Source organism: Aspergillus lentulus (assembly GCF_001445615.1).
Source record: "Aspergillus lentulus DNA, contig: Alt05, strain: IFM 54703, whole genome shotgun sequence".
Classification (NCBI taxonomy): domain Eukaryota; kingdom Fungi; phylum Ascomycota; class Eurotiomycetes; order Eurotiales; family Aspergillaceae; genus Aspergillus; species Aspergillus lentulus.
The window spans coordinates 1,332,166-1,352,346 of NW_028322121.1; the positions used below are offsets into that span (position 1 = coordinate 1,332,166).

At 53.1% G+C, this 20,181-nt stretch overlaps 9 protein-coding genes across 9 annotated transcripts; 6 read left to right on the forward strand and 3 right to left on the reverse strand.

Moving 5' to 3' along the window:
- Positions 1-30: 30 nt before the first annotated feature.
- On the forward strand, positions 31-4,743 carry ALT_3087 (uncharacterized protein; the record flags this gene model as incomplete). Its single annotated transcript, XM_033557661.2, has 10 exons — positions 31-142; positions 189-269; positions 315-874; positions 919-1,121; positions 1,165-1,185; positions 1,233-1,897; positions 1,953-2,382; positions 2,540-3,417; positions 3,468-3,684; positions 3,729-4,743. 10 exons carry the CDS (start codon positions 31-33, stop codon positions 4,741-4,743), a joined length of 4,182 nt encoding a protein of 1,393 aa, XP_033413552.2.
- A 56-nt stretch (positions 4,744-4,799) lies between these two features.
- On the reverse strand, positions 4,800-6,253 carry ALT_3088 (glycoside hydrolase family 88 protein; the record flags this gene model as incomplete). The annotated part of the gene is made up of 2 exons (XM_033557663.2): positions 4,800-6,071; positions 6,131-6,253. The coding sequence occupies 2 exons, from the start codon at positions 6,251-6,253 to the stop codon at positions 4,800-4,802; spliced, it is 1,395 nt and encodes a 464-aa protein (XP_033413554.2).
- A 296-nt stretch (positions 6,254-6,549) lies between these two features.
- On the forward strand, positions 6,550-8,151 carry ALT_3089 (hexose transporter protein; the record flags this gene model as incomplete). The annotated part of the gene is made up of 1 exon (XM_033557664.2): positions 6,550-8,151. The coding sequence occupies one exon, from the start codon at positions 6,550-6,552 to the stop codon at positions 8,149-8,151; it is 1,602 nt and encodes a 533-aa protein (XP_033413555.1).
- A 1,255-nt stretch (positions 8,152-9,406) lies between these two features.
- ALT_3090 (uncharacterized protein) lies at positions 9,407-10,363 on the forward strand (the record flags this gene model as incomplete). Its single annotated transcript, XM_033557665.2, has 1 exon — positions 9,407-10,363. One exon carries the CDS (start codon positions 9,407-9,409, stop codon positions 10,361-10,363), a length of 957 nt encoding a protein of 318 aa, XP_033413556.2.
- Positions 10,364-11,100: 737 nt separating this feature from the next.
- On the reverse strand, positions 11,101-11,977 carry ALT_3091 (kinesin light chain 1; the record flags this gene model as incomplete). The annotated part of the gene is made up of 2 exons (XM_033557666.2): positions 11,101-11,250; positions 11,390-11,977. 2 exons carry the CDS (start codon positions 11,975-11,977, stop codon positions 11,101-11,103), a joined length of 738 nt encoding a protein of 245 aa, XP_033413557.2.
- Positions 11,978-12,405: 428 nt separating this feature from the next.
- ALT_3092 (uncharacterized protein) lies at positions 12,406-13,224 on the forward strand (the record flags this gene model as incomplete). Its single annotated transcript, XM_033557667.2, has 1 exon — positions 12,406-13,224. The coding sequence occupies one exon, from the start codon at positions 12,406-12,408 to the stop codon at positions 13,222-13,224; it is 819 nt and encodes a 272-aa protein (XP_033413558.2).
- A 362-nt stretch (positions 13,225-13,586) lies between these two features.
- ALT_3093 (putative integral membrane protein (Pth11)) lies at positions 13,587-14,903 on the reverse strand (the record flags this gene model as incomplete). Its single annotated transcript, XM_033557668.2, has 5 exons — positions 13,587-13,905; positions 13,967-14,442; positions 14,502-14,569; positions 14,614-14,670; positions 14,717-14,903. The coding sequence occupies 5 exons, from the start codon at positions 14,901-14,903 to the stop codon at positions 13,587-13,589; spliced, it is 1,107 nt and encodes a 368-aa protein (XP_033413559.2).
- Positions 14,904-16,366: 1,463 nt separating this feature from the next.
- On the forward strand, positions 16,367-17,753 carry ALT_3094 (demethylsterigmatocystin 6-O-methyltransferase; the record flags this gene model as incomplete). Its single annotated transcript, XM_089599491.1, has 4 exons — positions 16,367-16,552; positions 16,601-16,727; positions 16,771-17,397; positions 17,446-17,753. 4 exons carry the CDS (start codon positions 16,367-16,369, stop codon positions 17,751-17,753), a joined length of 1,248 nt encoding a protein of 415 aa, XP_089456234.1.
- Positions 17,754-18,689: 936 nt separating this feature from the next.
- chi3 (putative class III chitinase) lies at positions 18,690-20,045 on the forward strand (the record flags this gene model as incomplete). The annotated part of the gene is made up of 6 exons (XM_089599492.1): positions 18,690-18,795; positions 18,842-18,907; positions 18,957-18,970; positions 19,021-19,148; positions 19,200-19,902; positions 19,974-20,045. 6 exons carry the CDS (start codon positions 18,690-18,692, stop codon positions 20,043-20,045), a joined length of 1,089 nt encoding a protein of 362 aa, XP_089456235.1.
- Positions 20,046-20,181: the final 136 nt, after the last annotated feature.

Sequence of the window (20,181 nt, forward strand, 5' to 3'; positions counted from 1 at the left end):
ACTGAAACAGACACCGAGACAAACAGCACAATGGAAGCCGAGGTATCAGTGCAAGAGGATCGTCCTGCCTGTCGCGCTTGTCGAAAGCGGAAACTCCGCTGCTCGCGCGAGGTCCCGCTCTGCGCGCATTGTCGGAGGATTGGTACCTCCCTTATTCTGTCTAAAAGCTCACGTGCTAAAGGGTATAGGGACGACGTGTGAGTATGACGGGGAAAGAGAGAAGCCAGGTCTTAAGGCTGGAGCTGTCGAGGCACTGAGGAGACGGGTTGGTAGGTAATTTTTCTCCATTTGCAGGTTCTATCTGACGGCAGTAGAGACGCTGGAGGATGCGGTGTTCCACCAGGAACGGCCGCAAGAGCACAGACCGGTGTCTGATAGCAGTGCAGTGGCTACTGCGCTGCGAGAGGGCATAGAGATACTCCTTGGACAGCTGCAGCAGCCTCATGCCCGTAAACGACCATGCGAGGACTCGGTGGGTGATGTACCGCGTTCACCATCTAACAAGCGGAGACGGGGCAACGATACACTAATTGAGCCGGATGAGTTCTCCGATCTTTCATCGAGTCTACCTCCTCCAGCTGTGATAGAAGCCGTGGTTGATTCATACTTCGCCCTTGTACAGCCGTGGATTCCGATCTTCCACGAAAAGAGATTCCGGCGGCGGCTGAGGAGCGCTGACAACTCCCGCCTGGAGGTTGTGCTGCATGCGATGGTGGTTGCGATGCTCAAGCATGTCGACCAATCTGTGCTTCCGGCAGATCTCAAAGATATCGAAGCTGTCTGTGAACGATCCCGGAAGATTGTTGTCCTGACAGCAATGGATGATCTCTACGTGGAGAACTTGCAGGCATTGATTATCATCTGCTTTGAGGATGTATGATTCATTCCCTTTACTACTTGCAGAAACTGACGGGCTAGATTGGATCCGGGAGAGTCTCGCGAGCGTGGCCGATCATCGGTTCCCTAACGAGAACGGTCGAGTACCTCCAATTAAGCGTCGAGTCCGAGAACCACGATACAGGACGAGTATTGCAGCCTCGACCTTCCCTCCCCGTGGCTGCAGACTGGGTGGAGGAGGAAGAACGACGGCGGGTTTTCTGGACTGTTTTCAACTTAGACCGGTATGTCCTCGTCTTCTCCGATTTACCAACACTAACATCACAGATTCTGCTCGGTGACTACAGGGTATGTCTGCCAAACGCCTAATGTATAGAATGCAGCTGAGAATACAGGTGGAACACAAGCCTCACCTCCAACGACGTCCACCGTCGCCTCCCCGCAGACGGCGGCCTCTGGCACAACGAAGAACCCGTCACAACGCCCTTCTTTGGGATCTGGGACCGCTCCGCCGGTAAGATCGGCACTCTCATTGCCTTCCTACCTACCGACAAGCCGTCCCCCACCGCGCAAGTCGACATGTCAACCGTAGGCGCCTTCGCCTACCGCGTGGAAGCCACCGAGTCACTCAGCCGCGTAACGACCTTCTTCCTCCAGCAACGGATAAACCACCGCGACCGCCAGGAGATGGGAAGCTGGCTGATGCGGTTCAAGGAGCTGGATCTCCGGCTGGTCAGCTGGAAGATGTTCCTCCCGCAGAAATGGAAGGACACGAATATCTCGCGGCAGCCGACGGTCGTGACGATGGATCCGAACCTGACGCTGGCGCATATCACGCACAACACGTCGATGATCCTGCTGCATCAGCGGATTGCGTATCCGCCGCCGGAGTGGTTGGAGGTGGTGAAATTGCCGACTCTGTCCAGCGCAGAGACTTGCGAGGCGGCCGCGGCCGAGACAGCGAATATCACGGAGAAGTATCTAGGGAATTGTCCGCGGGAGGGAGTCGTGGATATCCAATTTGCGTTTTGTGTCTTTGTCAGTGCGAGGGTTCTACTTGGTGGGATTTTCTTCCTCTGGACATTCTGTGAACTGCTACCGCTGACCGTGGATAGTGCATTGGCGATACTATGGCACGCCCTTGTCGCCAGATTACTGGACTCTGATGAAATGCCTCGATGCCATGGCATCACGGTGGTCCGGCCGTGTACAGCCGAGTCGTCAGAACTCAGCAGCCAGGTACTTTGGCCAGCTGAATGCCATCCACCGGGCGTGCCAAAGCGACGAGAACTTTAAGCTGGATGTCCTCGGATACTCCAACGAGATTGAATGGACGGGAGATAGCCAAAACGCAACAGGATTACCTCCAGTTGCCTTCCCTGATCTACCACCCGGGATTCCAGTCGATGCGCCGCCTCTGCTACAGTCTAGTCCGGCGAGGATGAGCTACAACACAGGCAGCCCGGACGAATTGACGACGGTGACATCGATCCTGTTAGACCAGCAGTACTCGGAGATGGACCGGATCATCAGTTTAAACAATGCGTATTTCGCATCAGATGTAGCCTATAGTACTTGACACTAGCAAATCTCCGAGACTTACCCCGAGCCCCGATAGATATACTCCCCTCACCTCCGCATCTTGACAAAAATGTAATCATCCAAAAAGATATAATCCATAAACATACATCTAAAGACTAAGACACGATATGCCTCCCCTCTCTGAATTCAGCAACAACCCCCTCCTCACCCGCAACGATCTCATCGACGCAGCCCTCGCCCTCGTCCGCCCTCTGCACGCCCACTTCTCCCCCGCACACGCCTTCATCCGCCTCCCAATTTCAACAGGCGCCCACTTCGACGATGGCGCCGCCTTACTCGAGGGATTCGCCCGCCCACTCTGGGTCATCGCTACCCTCCTACATTCCTTGCAATTCACCACCGACCCCGCCACCATCGAATCTATAAAAAATGTCACTCAACCCTGGATCGAGGGCATCCGCGCCGGCACAGACCCCTCCCATCCAGAATACTGGGGCACCATCGCCAACGGCGACCAGCGCATGGTCGAAGCAGAGGTGCTCGCCTGCGCGCTGCTCTTCGCACCCGACGCCTTCTTCCACGGCCAGGACGATTTGACTCAGAAAAACATTGTTGCGTGGCTGCGCGGGATGCACGGGAAGGACATGCCGGTTAATAATTGGCGGTGGTTCCGCGTGTTTGTCAACCTGGCGCTTGTGCTTGTTGCGAACGTCCCATATGATGAAGTCAGACCAGAAATGGATGCTGATTTTGAGGTCCTGGATGGGTTTTATATTGGGGGTGGGTGGTCGGGTGATGGGCCGTGGTTGTCGCCTGAGGGGGAAGAAAGGGAAAGGGAGGAGAGTATGCGCACGGGACGGTGGGATACCGTGGGATGTGGAAGACAAGCGGATTACTATTCTGGGAGCTTTGCGATCCAGTTTAGTCAGTGTCTTTATGCCAAGTTTGCGAGCCATTTGGACCCCGAGCGGGCGGAGAGGTATCGCGTTCAGGCGAGGGACTTTGGGGGGAGTTTCTGGCGGTATTTTGACAAGGACGGTTCGTCTGGTTATCTGTCTTGATGTGGAGAGCTGAGCTGACGAGAGTAGGAGGCGCAATCCCTTTTGGACGATCCCTGACCTATCGCTTTGCGTGCGGAGCGTTCTTCGCAGCGCTGGCTGTCGCCGATATCCCTGACATGCCTGCGCCATTGACCTCTATCGGCGCAGTCAAAGGCTTCCTCTTGAGACATCTACGCTGGTGGGCAACTCACTCATCCGATATGTTCTACGCCGATGGGACAATGAACATCGGCTACTTGTATCCGTACGTCTCCCTCCCTCTCACTCACTACCAGCTAACAAATGCAGCAATATGTACATGGCCGAAGACTACAACTCCCCCCAATCAGTCTACTGGAGCCTCAAATCGCTCATCGTCCTTCTCCTCCCCGAGTCACATCCCTTCTGGACCACCCCAGAAGCACCGTACCCATCCACACAAGCACCAGTGGAAATCGTATCTGCACCGCAGCAGCTCATATGCAACCACCCAGCTGGCGGGCACCACTTCCTTCTCAACCCCGCGCAATTCGTCGCCTGGCCGATGAAAGCTTCGCAGGCGAAATATTGCAAGTTCGCGTACTCGTCCGCCTTTGCGTTTAGCGTGCCTACAGGGCCATTGATACAGCAGCTCGCGCCGGATAGTACCCTTGCACTGAGCCGGGACGGCTGCGCAACCTGGGCTGTGAAGTGGAAGGCGTCGCCGGCTCGGTTTGGGACTGCGATTGTACAAGGGCAGAATGACAGAATTCCCGTGGCGGAGGTCGAGTGGCGGCCGTGGGTGGATGGGGAGGTTACGGTGCGGACTACGCTTGTTCCGCCGACAGATAGGTGGCCGGATTGGCATGTCAGGATTCATCGGATTCGGGGCAGGAATCTGGAGAAGTTGTATTTGGTGGAAGGGGGGTTTGCAATTGATCGGGTGCCGAGGGGGAATGTGAAGACGCCTGGTCGGGAGAGGATTCTCCCTGCTGTTGAAGGCGAGGATTGGTTGGATAAGGAAATTGGGGTAGCTGAGGGGATACACGTATCCCAAGATAGTGTGCTTATCCTGTCTGCGGCCGGGGCGAGCGGTCTTCGTGGGGTAGCTACCATGGCAAGGACTGAGCATGAGGCGCTGAAGCCGGACTCGAATACGAATCTCATGGCGCAGCGGACGTTGATTCCTGTCGTGAGACATGGGTTGTTGGACGGTGACCGTCAGGAGGCGGTCCTGGTAACGGCTGTCTTTTCTATTGCGACTACGCAGGACCAGAGTCAGAGAAGTCTACGGGAGAGATGGATGAATTATCCACGGGAGGCCAATAATATCACCCTGCAGTAGTAATCCGAGGTATGGAATCATTCAAAACATACGAGAAGTCAACTCTATAGAGCAGTCTATATCAATCCCAGCTTCAACAACTGATTCCCAAACTCCAGCAGATAGTAATCCGCATACACGAGCCCATGGTCACTGTATCGATCCAGGTCCTTCGCATTATGATTCGCCGTCGCATTGCGCAGAATCGCATCAAACCGCGTCCCAGAAACATCCTGCACCACCTTTCCTCCATCCAAAAGTCTTGCCTCCTCCCTCGAATACGAGAACTCCACCGTCTCACTCACGATCCTCATCGCCGCATCCCTAAACCGTCGCGCCAGACCCTCGTCCTCAACGACCAAAGCCTGCGAGAGCAACAGCATCCCATTCGCGGCAATCACCCCAGCAGAGGAATCCCGCAACGGATTCGCCTCGTCAACAGGAGCATCAAAGTCCCACAGCGGCACGTACCTCCCTACCATCCTGCCATCGACTATCTTCTCCACACAAGCTGGCGCTCCCTCCAGTCTCGCTAGGAAGTACTCTGCCAACCCGATGGCAACATCGAGGAACTGCCTGTCCCTCGTCCAGACATACGTCTGCGCATACCCCGTAATCGCCCACGCCTGGCCGCGCGCCCACGTAGAGTCCGCCGCGTATCCCTGCGCGGTGCGGCGCTCCTTGATAGACCCCGTTGCGGGGTCGAAATTGACGACGTGGATAGTGGAGTAGGCCTGTATCCCTTTCCCTGCGATTGATTCCTTCCGGAGATGGGAGCTAATAAGTGTCTTCGCATGCTTGGTCGCGATCGCCGCCAGCTCCGGGCCGAGATGCGCAGCAGCGTAGAAGAGAAGATCTAGGTTCATCATGCTGTCGATAATGACGAGGCAGTCAGTCTCTAGGGACGTGATGTCCACGTCGGACTGGCGGAGTGCGTCCCAGCTGCGGATTGCGCCGGTGGAGGGGACGAAGCGCGAGGCGAGGCTTTGGGCGCCGGTTAGTAGAGCGCGCAGACTGTCGGTGCTGGAGGTGAGTTCCCAGGAGCGGCGGAGGGAGGGGGCCAGGATGAAGCCTAGGTCGTGGGTGTCTGTTCGCAGGGACATGGGGTAGATGGGGGCGGTCCATTTGGTGCAGAGGGCGATGAGATCGTCTCGAAGAGAGGCTGGATCGAGGTTATGGTTGTGTCCGAGGTATGGAAAGGTCGAGGGATATCGGATGGCTCGTTCGAGGAGGAGGTATAAGAGTCCCGGGAAGAAGCCGCAGGTCCAGAATGAGGATTCGCGGAGGACGTAGCGGCCTGTCGAGGGGCCTTTTTGAGGGACGAATTCCGGATACTCGGCTGGAGGGTCCTACATCAGTATCAGTCAGTATCAGTATTTGATGGCCTTGTGTGATGGGAAGTAAGTACATTGTTGTTTAATGCCTCGACGGCCACGCGGAGGATCTTGGCCAGCACATTTTCCGAGAAAATTCTCTCTAGAGGCTGGGATCCATAGGACTGGATATGGTGGTTAGCAAAATCTACAGTCATTTTGCAGTTGTCAGTTTAAGGATTATAGGATGGATAAGCTGCTTTGCGGGTGCTTATGACGCTTATGATGCTTATCACTGCCACTATATTGTCCCTCGGAGGAATCATGCCCGAGCACATTCGCCCGCCCCGAAGCCATCACAGACCCCAGAAAAGATCGACGGTCATCGGACGAGTGACTCCAGAGATGGCCCGATGTTCCCCAGATTTTCCCCGCGTCGGGTGGGTACATAAACTCATAACCAGCTTGCTGTCCGTGAACCAGCAATCCACCAGCAGTCCGCCAGGCCGACAAGATGACTCCCCAAGATCAACAGGATAGACAAGGAGATGACAACTTTGAAGGCCTCACTCTCAAAGATGTCACTCCCAAACGGCCCCCCTTCTACAGGGATTGGACCCTCATCAAACTCAACACGCTCCTGCTGTGTGCCCTGCTCACACAAATCGCCTCCGGATACGACAGCAGCATGCTTAACGGCATGCAGGCCCTCCCGCAATGGAACAAATACTTTGGCAAACCAACGGGCACGCGTCTTGGCGCCATGTCCTTCGGTCCAACCGGTGGCACGCTGATCTCCGTGCTCATCTCCTCGCAGCTCTGCGAGCGCTTCGGCCGCCGCTACCCCATCTGCGGCGGCTCGCTCATCATCATCGTGGGCTCGATCATTCAGGCCGCAGCCGCCAACTACGCCATGTTTGTGGTCTCGCGCTTCTTCGTCGGCTTCGGGCTGGGCATCGTGGCTACAGCCGCCCCACCTCTCCTAACCGAAGTCGCCTATCCCTCCCAGCGAGGCAAGCTCGTCTCCTTCTATCTAACCACCTGGTCGCTGGGCTCCCTCATCGCCGCCTGGATCACCTACGGCACCTTCAAAATGACCGACTCCAGCTGGAGCTGGCGCATTCCCAGTGTCCTGCAATGCTTCTTCTCTCTCATCCAAGCCGTGCTGAGCCTCTTCGCCCCGGAATCCCCCCGCTGGCTCATTTACAACGGCCGCCGTGAAGAAGCCCTCGCCATGCTCGCCAAATACCACGCCGACGGCGACGCCTCCTCGCGTCTCGTCCGCTTCGAAATGGCCGAAATCACCGCCACGCTCGAAATGGAGAAGATGCAGCGCGCCTCCCGCTGGATGGAGTGGGTAGCTACCCGGGGGAACAAGCACCGCCTGTTTTTGGCATTGTACATCCCCGCCATGCTGCAGTGGGCCGGCAACGGGCTTACATCCTACTACCTCTCCAAAGTCCTCAACACCATCCATGTCACCAACCCACACACCCAGCTCATCATCAACGCTTGCCTATCCGTCTGGTCATTCCTGACGGCCGCCTTCTTCGCGACGCTGGTCGACCGCGCAGGTCGCCGACGGCTGTTCCTCTGCGGGATGGGCGGGATGGGCGTCTCCTACGTGATCTGGACGGTCTGTTCCGCCCTGAACCAGGAACACGGCTTCAAGAATAAGGGGTACGCAGCTGGCGTGCTAGTCATGATCTTCATGTTCAGTGCCGCGTATCATGCTTGTTCGCCTGTGGCGCCCACGTACATCATGGAGGTAGTACCGTACTCGCTGCGCGCGAAGGCGAGCATGATGTACCAGCTCACGGGCAACCTCGCGGGAATCTACAACTCGTTTGCGAACCCCGTCGCCATGGATGCAATTTCATGGCGGTATTATATCGTCTGGTGCTGTGTGATTTGCGTGCACTTTGTGTTGATCTTTTTCTTCTTCCCGGAGACCAAGGGCAAGGGGTTGGAGGAGGTGGCGGAGATCTTTGACGGGCCGGATGCGCTTGCTGGGGTTAATGCTATGAGGCAGATGGGGTTGGATGTGCATGCTGACAAGGCTGTTGCGGTTAAGGGTGGAGGTGCGAATGCGCATGTTGAGAGGGTTGATGCTTAGCCAGATTATATCCATTTGATGCAATAGCACACTCGCTCATCCAGCTATAGTCTAACGAGTAACACATCTCACCCTGGCGAAAATAAAATAGCTGTCAATCTTAAGAAAGACCTCTTTGAAAGTGTGCTTCATTGAGCTTAGCCATATAATAACACCACAGCCTGGTTCCCTGGGGACATCCAGCCCTTAACACCTAACCTTGAACTTATTATGCTTATTCATGCAAAAGCCGCTTCCAAATCTTGTAACTTCCCCTGGACGCCGCAGAGTCGGTCTTCAAAGACCTGTGCGGTGGCGGCAGCATCATAGGTGACCTGCAGTGGTTTCCGGAGGAGAAACAAGCCTAGAGTCTTCCAAGAAAGCCGTAAAGATTACGCTAGTACTCTGATAGCTCTATCGCATGTAAGTACAACGATTCGCTTTCCACGATGACGCATGATCTACTTTTCTTCCAGGACTTCTATCAGTCGGCGACAAGGGCACGTTCAAAGTCTCGCTTTGAACTCGGATTGAGCTCTCCTTTACTGTACTAATATGATAGTTATGACCTTGACTCTTCGTGCGAGCGTCACATCAGTCACCTTTACTTCTCACACTCGCCTCCTCGCCTGCCTCAAGCACCTTCAGCTACACAGCCACTCCCCACAGAGTACCTGGTCGGTTAGCCGCGATTAGGGTAAGGTAACCGACAAGCATTGCTATGTCGAGCTTGCTCATGTGTGCGGCTACACGGGCGAGAGTGACCCAGTAGGGAAATTTGAAGGCAGCCTTTGACAATGCTGTTAGCTGCCCATGACCACTACGCACTATTTACAGCGTTGGCATGTCATTTGGCAGATGAACAAGATACTCCAACGGCCAGTATATGTGAGTCGCTATAATCCTTTTGGATTCGAACTCCGTTCTGCTCTATTTAAACGACTCGGTCGGGGACAACCAAATCCGAAAGCTTCCCCAGTTTGAGTCCCGAAATTCATATAAACTGCATGGGTTATAGCGATCGAGATTACCAAGTCAAAAACGTCAAAGCCATATTATGGAATGACATGTCAATGCCTATGTACTATATGCGGGCTCCAATCAGGGTGAGCCACGCATTCACCCTGCTGTAAAACAGAGAATATATCAAAGCCCTCAAGCCAAGGGCCACTTCGAACTCCCAGGTATACTGATCACGACGATTCTCTGCCTTAATTCTTCTCCCTTTCTCTTTCACCGGCAAAGACCTTCATATTCTAGTTTGTTTCTAGTCACTATGAATCGACCAACTCATATTATTGATCCAGATGGCGAAGTGGTGATAATATTGCGCAATGCAGATTCTCCTTTTGCGGAACCGGATGAAGATATGGTTGCCAACATTTTCTCTCAACCCTTTCCAGAAAAATGCAATTCTGTCCAGGATCCTACAGAGAAAATTGAAACTTCAATGGACCATAAGGCAAATTCAATTCGAACTTCTAAGGGGGGGAAAAAGAAGAAGAAAGGATCTAGCGCTGTTTGGACTTCTTTTGAGCCAACTTCACGGCCAGTAGAACAGTCCGCCCCAGAGCCTGCCGAAGAGATCGTCCCAGAGCCTACCGAAGAATGGCCTGCCGAAGAGCAACCTGTTGAAGAGCAACTTGCCGAAGAGCAACTTGCCGAAGAACAACCTGTCGAAGGTCCGATCGAAATCGGACTCGATTCTGAACAGCAGGACGAGAGTTGCTTCCGTATCCAAGTCTCTGCGAAGCATCTAATGCTTGCCTCTTCGGTTTTCAAGAAAATACTCACTGGCGGCTGGAAGGAAAGTGTTACTTATCTGCAAAAAGGCTCAGTCGAGATCGATACAGAGGGCTGGGATATCGAAGCGCTTTTGATCCTACTCCGTGCTATTCATGGTCAACATTACCATATACCGCGAAAGTTAACTCTCGAGATGCTTGCTAAGGTGGCTGTCCTAACTGACTACTATGAGTGTAAGGAAGCCATGTGCATTTGGACGACTATCTGGATCGACGCTCTGGAAGAAAAGATCCCCTCGACATATTCTCGAGATTTATTTCTGTGGTTATGGATTTCCTGGTTTTTCCAACTCCCAACCCAGTTCAAAGAGGCAACATCGACTGCCATGTCACAGAGTAACGGTCGGATTCACAACGGTCTGGGGCTTCCGATACCTGATAAAGTCATGGGTAAGCCTAGGCGAACTCTGAATGTGCTCAGTCTCTAATTAAACGCAGAAGTGATGAATGAACGCAGACAGGCAGCTATCAATAGCTTGATCCAGTTCGTTCATGACACACGTGAGGCTCTCCTACGCGGCATTCGGGGGTGTGGCTTTGAGTGCAGCTCAATCATGTATGGAGCTCTTTCCAAGGAGATGCACTCAAATGACCTGCTTTCGCCGAGGCCTGCGGCTCCTTTCCGGGACTTGAATTATAAATACCTCGTGTGGAAGGTATTGTCGTTCGCATCACCACGGTGGAAAGATTCATCCTCTGGCTATTCAAGTTATGGTTCCAGGAACTGCCACAATTGTTCTGACTCCTCCTTCACATCCCTGTTCGGGGAGTTAAATGATGCAATCGAAGGTTTAGACCTAGATAACCTTTCGTCCTAGGGAGATAGTGTACCTCTCCATGTCATCAGGATTTTCGCTTACTGAAAGAATGGGGTCTCTGCCATTGTTGGTTGAACCACCATAGCTAGTCTTGAACCACTGATACAGAGCGGTTGGCTCGAAAGCTCGGGCTGAATGATGAATTAGCCAATGTATATCCATTTTTAATGCAATAGCATACTGACTCCTCCAGCTACAGTCTAATGAGTACGCATCTCGCCGTAATGAAGATAGATAGCTACCGGTTCTTAAGAATGGCTTCTTCAAGAGGAACAGTGCTTATGCTTTACCCACAGCCTGGGACTTGGGAGTCCAGTCCTTAGCACCTAACCTTGAATTTATTATGCTTATCCATGGAAAGCCAGCTTCTCATTCTCCAGTAACCCTTCCTTGGACGCCATAGATTTGACCCGGACATCTGTGCCATTGAAGACGTATGCGGCGGCCGCAGGGTTATAGTCAACCAGCACTGGTTCCTGGAGAAACGAGCTATTATCCTTTCTTAAGGGTTAGAAATAGGTTAGGATGATAACTGACAGCTAAACCAAATAAATATTTCTAATTCTCAAGTTTCCAATTATTCAGCGCTCTGAGAGAAGATTGTGTCATATGATGGTCTGGCCCCAACTTCCGAACCTGCAACTGATAGCACGTTTCCATAAGAGCCACTGCATCCTCTCGCTTTCCCTGGCTCTTGAGTACGGTTGCAAGGTTACGCAGGCTGCTGAGTGTTTTCGGATGCTCTTTGCCCAGCACCTTTTCCCGCAATTCGACTGTCCGTCGCAGCATCCCTTCAGCTTCCTGATACTTGCCTTGACTGCTCAGCACTGCAGCAAGGACACTCAGACTGCTAAGCCTGCGAGGATGCTCTTCGCCAATGGCATTCTTCATCATTTCCAGTGCCTGCCGACAGAGGCCCTCCGCCTCCAGAGCTTCCCCCTTGCCGTTCAGCACATCTGCAAGCTCACTCATGCTTCTCAGTGTGTCCGGATGGTCTTTACCGAGCACGTTTGCCCGCACTTGCATCGTCTGCCGCAAAATTTCCCCGGCTTCTTCGTACTTCCCTTGAGTACCGAGCACCTGTCCGAGGGTCGCCATACAGTCGAGCACGTATGGATTTCCTTCTTTGGATCTCTTTCGCATCTGCTCCAAGGCCTGTCGACTGAAGCTCTCGGCTTCCTTGTAACGTCCCTGGCTGCTGAGCACTTCTGCAAGACTGTTCATAATATAAGAAAGACAAGGGTCATCTTTATCTAACATTTTCACTTAATGATCCAGAATCTGCCGGTACATCTGCTTGTACATCTTCTTAGCTTTGTCATATTTTCCTAGGTAGATCAAGAGTCGACCAAAGTCAATCATGGTGCGCATAGTATATAGACTCTCTTCGCCCAGGACCTTCCGCTTTAGCGCCACCTGCAGTCCCCTGGCTCTCCTCCGTTCTCAGTCGACTTCTGAAGGCCAACGACGACAAGGGCAGCGCGTCTCAGTCCAGAACTAAGCAGCTCCTGGCAGCCCTCCCCGCGTTGTATCGCACCGAAGCCGATCATCTAGTCTCCCCGAGCAATAATGTTATGGACTGCGTGGAACAAGAGCTTGATCTGCAAAGATTGGATAAGATAGTTGACTAGCTCTGGGTCGTGAGTCGGCCCATGCCGCCTCGACCTCTCCACCACCAGCTTCTTCTAGGTCGGGAGAACTCCATCACAGAACGAATGGACATGCATCTTGTCTGGACACGGGACCGCATCTTCCTCAAACCAATCCCGCGCTTCCTGCTTGAGCCAAGCTTTTGGGCTGACTATCTTAACCACAGCAAAGACTGCGAGAGCTTGCACAGCGAGGAGTATATATATTCCCGTGGAGGCACCCAGCAGTGCGCTCGTCAGAAGTTATGGAAATCTGCGCTCGGCTTTCTGTTCTCATACGCCGCGCTAATCACCCACGAGAGCGACTTTCATATCGCAAAGGACAAGCATCTCCTCCCACCTGATGAGGAGTTCTCATGGCAGGGGTGGAGGACACTGGTTGAACAACTCCGTACGGAGTCCATATACCACCGGATCAACCCGCGTTTCATCTACGGCGAGCTCCGTCTAAGCCGTCTGAATAAGATATATCGCCTCTCCCAACGGCCGTTCCTGCGCGGCCACATGTCCCACTGGCACCAGTATGGGACCTTCTTCCAGGAAAACTTCCGATGGCTGGCGTCAGCGACAATTTACATCGCCATCGTCCTCAGCGCCATGCAAGTCGGGCTGGCGACAAAGGCTCTCGCTGACAACGATGCATTCCAGTCGGCCTCGTACGGGTTCGCTGTGTTTGCCGTTCTGGGTCCTCTGGCAGTTGCGGGCTTGATAACCCTTGTCTTTTGCTATATGTTTGTCAACAATTTGATTGTGGCAATAGCCTACAAGGAGAGGAGGCTTCATGAGATCCGAGTCGGCTCTGGGGGACATAAGTCCTCTTAGTGTGTCCGAAGTAGCCAGATATCAAGATAGATGGGAGCATTTGGAGATCAAACTTGCAATCTAGATAGAGTACCTTCGGATACGCATGTATATATATACTGAAGCGTTGGAACAAACAGACTATTTCCAGATACCCAACTCCATCAACAGTCCCTTGTACGTATTTTATTTGCGCTCTGATCTTCGACTCGACATTGTACTGAGTGGTGATGCACCACCATTACCAAGCATCACCCAGGAATATAGAGACTGTATGTGATTTTGATACATGAACTAGTCCCGCGCGCTATAGCATTAACACTAATGTACAACAGTACAGCCTTTGCAGAAGTAAACTACTCCCAGTCCCGAAACGCGAGACATCAGTGATACGTGATTTTCATCTCCGTCGACATGATAATCCCTTCCTGGCTGTCGCTCTTCCCATTCGGCCGCACAGTGAGACTCTCCACGTCGTCCTCGCGAGGATTCTGCGTCCCCCCCACCGTGGTGAGGTAATCCCAGTTCCGGATGCCCTTCTTCTTCTTCTTGGACCCCGTCTCCTGCAGGGCATAGCTCTCGTCGGTGTGCTTATCCCCGCTGGAGTTCTTGCTTCCAGCTAACTTGGGGAAGATGCGTAGCAGCAGTGGCCGGAGGACGGGTAGACAGGCGCAGATAATGCCCACGTTGATTTCGACCATTCTTCACCCATCACCATTAGCATATCTTGTAAAGACAAGGGGGTAGGGAGGGAGAAACGTACGCCCACTTAGCCAACGTAACCTTATACCACGTAAAATCCATCGAATGCACAAACGGCATCATCGTCACAATCCGCACAATGGCAATCACACACGCGAAGGAACCCATCGCCAGCACCAAACACAGCAATACCTTCTGCTTCAGCGTTGTCTGCAGCGACCAGCACAGCTTGATCGGGAGGATGAGCGTCATCAGGTCAGAGAGTAGGTTAAACGCCGCGTTGGCGTACACGAATGCCAGCTGATCGACGCACTTGGCTGTGGCCATTTGCGTCATGTCCCACATGGCTGTCACGGGGATGCAGCCGCAGGTGAAGACGAGGATGGAGATGAGGGAGTAGATGAAGACGAAGGCCATGATGCCGTAGGTCCATTGGCGGAAGCGGCGTTCGGGGTTCAGGCGGAGGTAGAAGAGGAGGATGGAGGTTTTGACGAACCAGATGCCGAGGGCGAAGATGTCTTCTGCGGCGAGGTCGTTCTATTTTTGTCAGCCGACCCAGGCAATAGGACACCGAGCATAGAGCATGGGTGAGGTACCTGTTTGAAAGGCTTGAGTTTGACGAGGTACAAGTCCCAGATGTGCACGCCGTAGCCGTTTTGGATGTCTATCTTGTTAGTTTTATACCTTACGATAAAGGGGGAAACGTACTGGCAAAGCCGAGGATGGCAAAGATCCATGCGCAGACCTGTGCGGCAATGCAGAACCCTACTCGGTTAGTATCATTTACCATCGATGGAAGACATGGACATACAGTCATCAATGGCAACCGTCCGCAGAATGACGCCCCGTGTGTACATCCGCAGCCCAAGCACAAACGTGCCAGTCAGACACATCGCAATGTTGATCGAGTAGACATCATAGTCGATCCGCTCTGGGTTCTCGAAGTTGGGCGTCACGCCCGGTGGAGGAGGAAAGGCGGGCGTCTTGCTCAGATCCATGGCGGTTGCAGTCAACGAATCGACAAGATTGGAATGGATAAAGCTGAGTTGTGTAGGTTTAGTTGAGGAGCTTGATTCGGGAGAGTTTTCCGATTTATATGCTGGAGTCGTGCCCCTTGACTCCTGTTGTGGTCGACAAAGTACGATCGACCGAAAGTGATATATCTCATGTTTACCTATGTCTGTCTTAATTATTGGCTAGTACTATGGAGCCATGCACAGTCCATATAACGACATTTCAGACGAATCGACTACTGTTAATATCCCTAATACTAAGGAACCTAGTCTAGTTTCTGCGAACTGGTCCACCTGTAACGTTTATAGAGAGAGCTGTCAGATCCACGCCGATCTTCGTATCCTGAGACGCTGAGACAACCTTGTTTTTGCTTCTTCAAGCGCGTGACACGCCTAATCCTCCTGACTGTGGCATAGGAGATACCCGCGATGGCGATCACTGTTGTGCAGCGGCACTATTCATAGCCCTTGCAGACGAGCCATAACCGACTACCCTGTCCCAGCGAGGTGAATGGCTCGAGATGAAGAATTGATTATTCGGAACTCATCCGCGAGTCAATGCTTCTTCTCGGCCTTGCCTGCATTATCTACGTATCTACTTGTTAGAAGACAAGATTTGCGCGGAGGATCCGGTCCGACGGGTAGGGTAGTGTCCAGATAGGACCCAATAGACTAAGTGAAGTGACCTGTAGATTTACAGAGTGGGGAACAATAAATACCGATTGTCTCTTTTACCTAGTGCCGACGAAAGCAGTGGAAATTAACAGCGGATTGGGCATTACTACTGTGCGAGTCTTGTATCCCGTTTTCTCTATGGCGTAGACAAATCCGATTCCTATGGCGTTGTGGCTGTTTCATAATGGGATTACTTTTTAAGCATACTGCGTAATACTGCCATATTGTCGTTGTCGTTGTCTGTCAGCAGCCAGTAAATGCCAGTGTCTCTGCAGGGTTGTCATCGCCGGCCCTTTTACTCAATCAGGAAGATTAGTCTATGTGACGGCTCACATAGACCGTTCCGGCCGTAAAGAAATATGTTCAAAGCAATATATGACAGGTTGAAATCTCGCTTGGACCAGCCGATCATCGAGTATCCTCCTATCAGAACAGGGACATGGTTGAAGAAACACTCGGGGAGTCCCAGGCGAGTGTCCCCAGCGGAGAATAAACTCATCTAATTTTGCAGCTAAGTGCGCCGCGCGCCATCCCCGGCCAATGAAGCCCATCGCAAAAACGAGCACAGACAGAACAGCGGGGAGAAGGAGGAGGCGATTGTGATGGATCACATTAGGGACGGGAGCATCCGTAATGATTGGCCGAGGGAGAACTGAAGCCATTCCCCGCTAATACTCGTCCATATTATAAGAAGTACCGCTGCACCGGGTTGCCTCAGATGATGTGTAACAAATCCTGCAGGTAAGACAGGGGTTGCCCTTATATCTTTCATTATGGGCAGCATCGAGAACAATATAGACGCCATTCAGAAGGACCTGGACGAGGTCGTCAATGCCACCAATACATACAAGACTTCAGACAATGATTACACTGCCCGCTACGACTTGATGGTCAAGGCCACGCGCCTGCTGCAGACCATCCGTGGCCCGGTCGATATGCTCTTTACCAATTTTGAGAATGTACATACCCTGCCCTGCACCTCGTATGTGAGAAACTGAAGGAAATAGATGGCCAGCATGGGTGCGCTCCGCACCCTGCTCGAAGCCGGCGTCTTCCATGCCATGCCCACGGGCGGACAAAGCATCTCCGCCAAAGAGATATCCGCGAAGACCGGAATGGACAAGGAGATGATTGGTATTTCCCTTTAGCCACAGAAAGAAGCAAGCTGACGAACCAGTCCGACTGATGCGCGCCCTAACCCCCATCGGCCCATTCCGCGAAACCGGCGAGGAGGAATACGCCCACACTCCGTTCTCCGAGATCTACATGGTGCCACAGATGAGCGCCATCTTCAAGGTGTTGTACGTCTGCACGCCTCCTATTCCCCTCGGAGCAGATACTGAGATTGACAGGGTCGACGAGTACTGCCCGCCGATGCTCCGCAACCACGAATTCCTCGCCAAGCACAACTGGAAAAACACCATGACGCTGACCGACAACCCCTACACGCACGTGCACAACTGCAAAGGGCAGACCATGTTCGACTACATCTCGCAGTTCCCCGAGCGGCTGAGCCGGCTCAACGACGCCATGATGGCGCAGGATTCGGCGCTCGTCGTGCACGGTCTGTACCCGTTCACGCAGGAGCTGGGGGGTCTGGCGCGCGATGACGGCGTGACGATTGTGGATGTCGGCGGTGGACGCGGCCATATCCTGCGACAGATTCGGGAGACGGAGCCGGGCCTTAAGGGCCGGTTTATCCTGCAGGATCGGCCGATTGTGATTGAGGAGAATGGGCGCGAGCTGGAATCGCATGGCATTGAGCCGATGGCGCATGACTTTTTCCAAGCGCAGCCTGTTAAAGGTACGTCCTCTGTTCCTCCTTGTAGGCTGCCTGAGACTGACAGGATAGGTGCCTTGGTTTACTACGTCCGCCGAGTGTTCCACGACTGGCCCGATGACGAGGTCCGACAGATCCTGGTGAACCTGGCGGCGGCGATGGGGGAGCACTCGCGCATCCTGATCGTCGAGTTCATCATGCCTGAAGTCGGAGCGACCATGTCCAATGCGTACATGGACCAAACGATGATGACCTTTGCGGGCGTCGAGCGCACGGAGAAGAATTTTGCGAACCTGTTGGACCAGGCTGGGTTGAGACTGGTCAAGACGTGGAGGGCACCTGGTGTGCCTGTCGGCGTTGTCGAGGCCAGATTGAAGTAACAGTCACTTGTATCTAGTTGATAATAGCCTATAGCCTTTCCAGAATACTACGACGTTAATGATTGCATGCAGCATGTACCGAGTACAGACTACGAGGTACTTAAATTGTTACACATGGCCCGAGGAATGTTACATGCAAGGGGTGTCCTGCCCCGGTCAGCTATGCACATGGCGCAAGTCGTATCATCGCATGCAATTTCCGAGTGAAGCCAAACGTAAAGTAAGCGAGATGAGATGACTTTGATCAGTAGATATTTTGTCTGGTGTATGTAAGAGCGGTGCATATTAAGGGGCGCATGATCGGTGCAGATGGTCAGGCACAAGAAACACATGCCAGTATTACTCTCGGATGATAACGCTGTAAACTTCCATTGATCCGTGAAGAGTATCTAATTTATTGCTAGTCATTTGCTAGTCTGCTGCTAGTGGTTTGTGATGACTGCTACAGTAGCAGCACTACTGGATCGATAATGAGGGGAACAATATAACTTTATGAAAGTGAGGTTATTCGCTAGTTTCTTCATCCTTTCATGCTTATCTTTCTGCAGGTACATTTAGTGCATCACCCCTGACAATATCACACTCCACACTCCTACTGTTGCAACTGATGCAACTGATGCTATCAAGAACGTTGCTTACTTCTGATTCTACTGTCTATCATATCATGCGACATCAATATCCTCAAATGAAGCATTATACGAGCCTCCTGTCAGGAATGGGGCTGGCATTCCTGATGATGGCTGACACCTTGAGGCCACCAATATGCCACAGTCACATTCCTCACTCTCATGGTTTCTTCCATACAGTAGGATGCATGCAGTCTTAGGGGTGATTGTCAAGATATAAGAATCAGAGCCAAGATCACTTTGGATCTGCCTTGACATCATCCGATCTCCTCCCTGTTTTTCCTCGATCAGGTATTCTGTAAACATCATCATGGCTCTGTACAAACTGGGTCTCTGGGCCAGCCTTTTGGCTACATTCCACACTGCCTCTGCCAAGTTGAACCTCAACAGCCAGACCAACATTGCCATCTACTGGGGTATGCTCTATCCTTATCACTGTGTGTTCCTTGTCTGATGAAATAGGCCAAAACTCCCATGGGGCATCCACCGGTCTCGTCGCACAGCAAAGACTGTCCTACTATTGCCAGAGTAAGCCACACAACCTGTATATATGGCATACCACTGACTGACCGTATAGACGCCGACTTTGATGTTTGACTCCTATATCAACCTTAACCCTTACACCCCATTAACAGTCACAGGTCTTCCAACTCGCCTTTGTCACCAGAATCAACGGCGCCAATGGCCTCCCCGAAGTCAACTTTGCCAATGCAGGCGACAACTGCACCACCTTTGAAGGCACAAACCTCCTCAGCTGTCCTCAGATAGAGTATTTCCCCTGCCCGCCCTGACTGCCAGTGCAGCAACTAACGCCTAACAGAGAGGATATCCCCATCTGCCAATCTCTCGGCAAAACCATCCTCCTCTCCATCGGCGGCGCAACCTACACCGAAGGCGGCTTCACCAGCGAGTCCGCCGCCATCGCAGGAGCCAACAAGCTCTGGCAGACCTTCGGCCCTCCTACCAACTCCTCCACCCTCCGCCCCTTCGGCAAAGCCACCATCGACGGCTTCGACTTGGACTTGGAATCCACCGTCTCCAACATGCCCGCCTTCGCCAACCAGCTGCGCTCTTTGTTCACTTCCGACCCCTCCAAGCAATACTACCTCACCGCCGCCCCGCAATGCCCCTACCCCGACGCCGCGGACGGCCCCATGCTCAACGGCGCCGTCTCCTTCGACGCCATCTGGGTCCAGTTCTACAATAACTACTGCGGCCTGCAGGCCTACGACGCCAGCTCCACGTCCCAGAATAACTTCAACTTCGCCACGTGGGATACCTGGGCCAAGACCGTCTCGCTCAATAAGAACGTGAAAGTCTTCCTCGGGGTGCCGGGTAGCTCCACCGCCGCGGGGAGCGGGTATGTTTCTGTGGATACGCTGGCGAAGATCATCGCGTACACAAAGGGCTTCTCTTCCTTTGGTGGCGTTATGGCCTGGGATGCTAGCCAGGTCATGGCCAATAGTGGGTTTTTGCAGGGGGTGCGAGCGGCGCTAGGTTCGGGGTCGGGGTCCTCGACGACTGTGAGTTCTACCTCTACTACTACCTCTACGACTACGTCCGCTCCTACTACCACTACTACTACTACGTCCAGCACGACGAGTGTCCCAACGACCTTGACGAGTGTGACCACGACTTCGACAACGACGAGCAGCACGACGAGTAGCACGACGGCTCCGAGCGGTAGCTGTCCCACGGCTGGTGCCCGCTGTTCAGCGGGAGGAACCGCGTGCAACGGGGCGAGCTTCGGGCTGTGTGATAACGGTGCGTGGGTGATGCAGCGGTGTCCCGGCGGGCTGGTT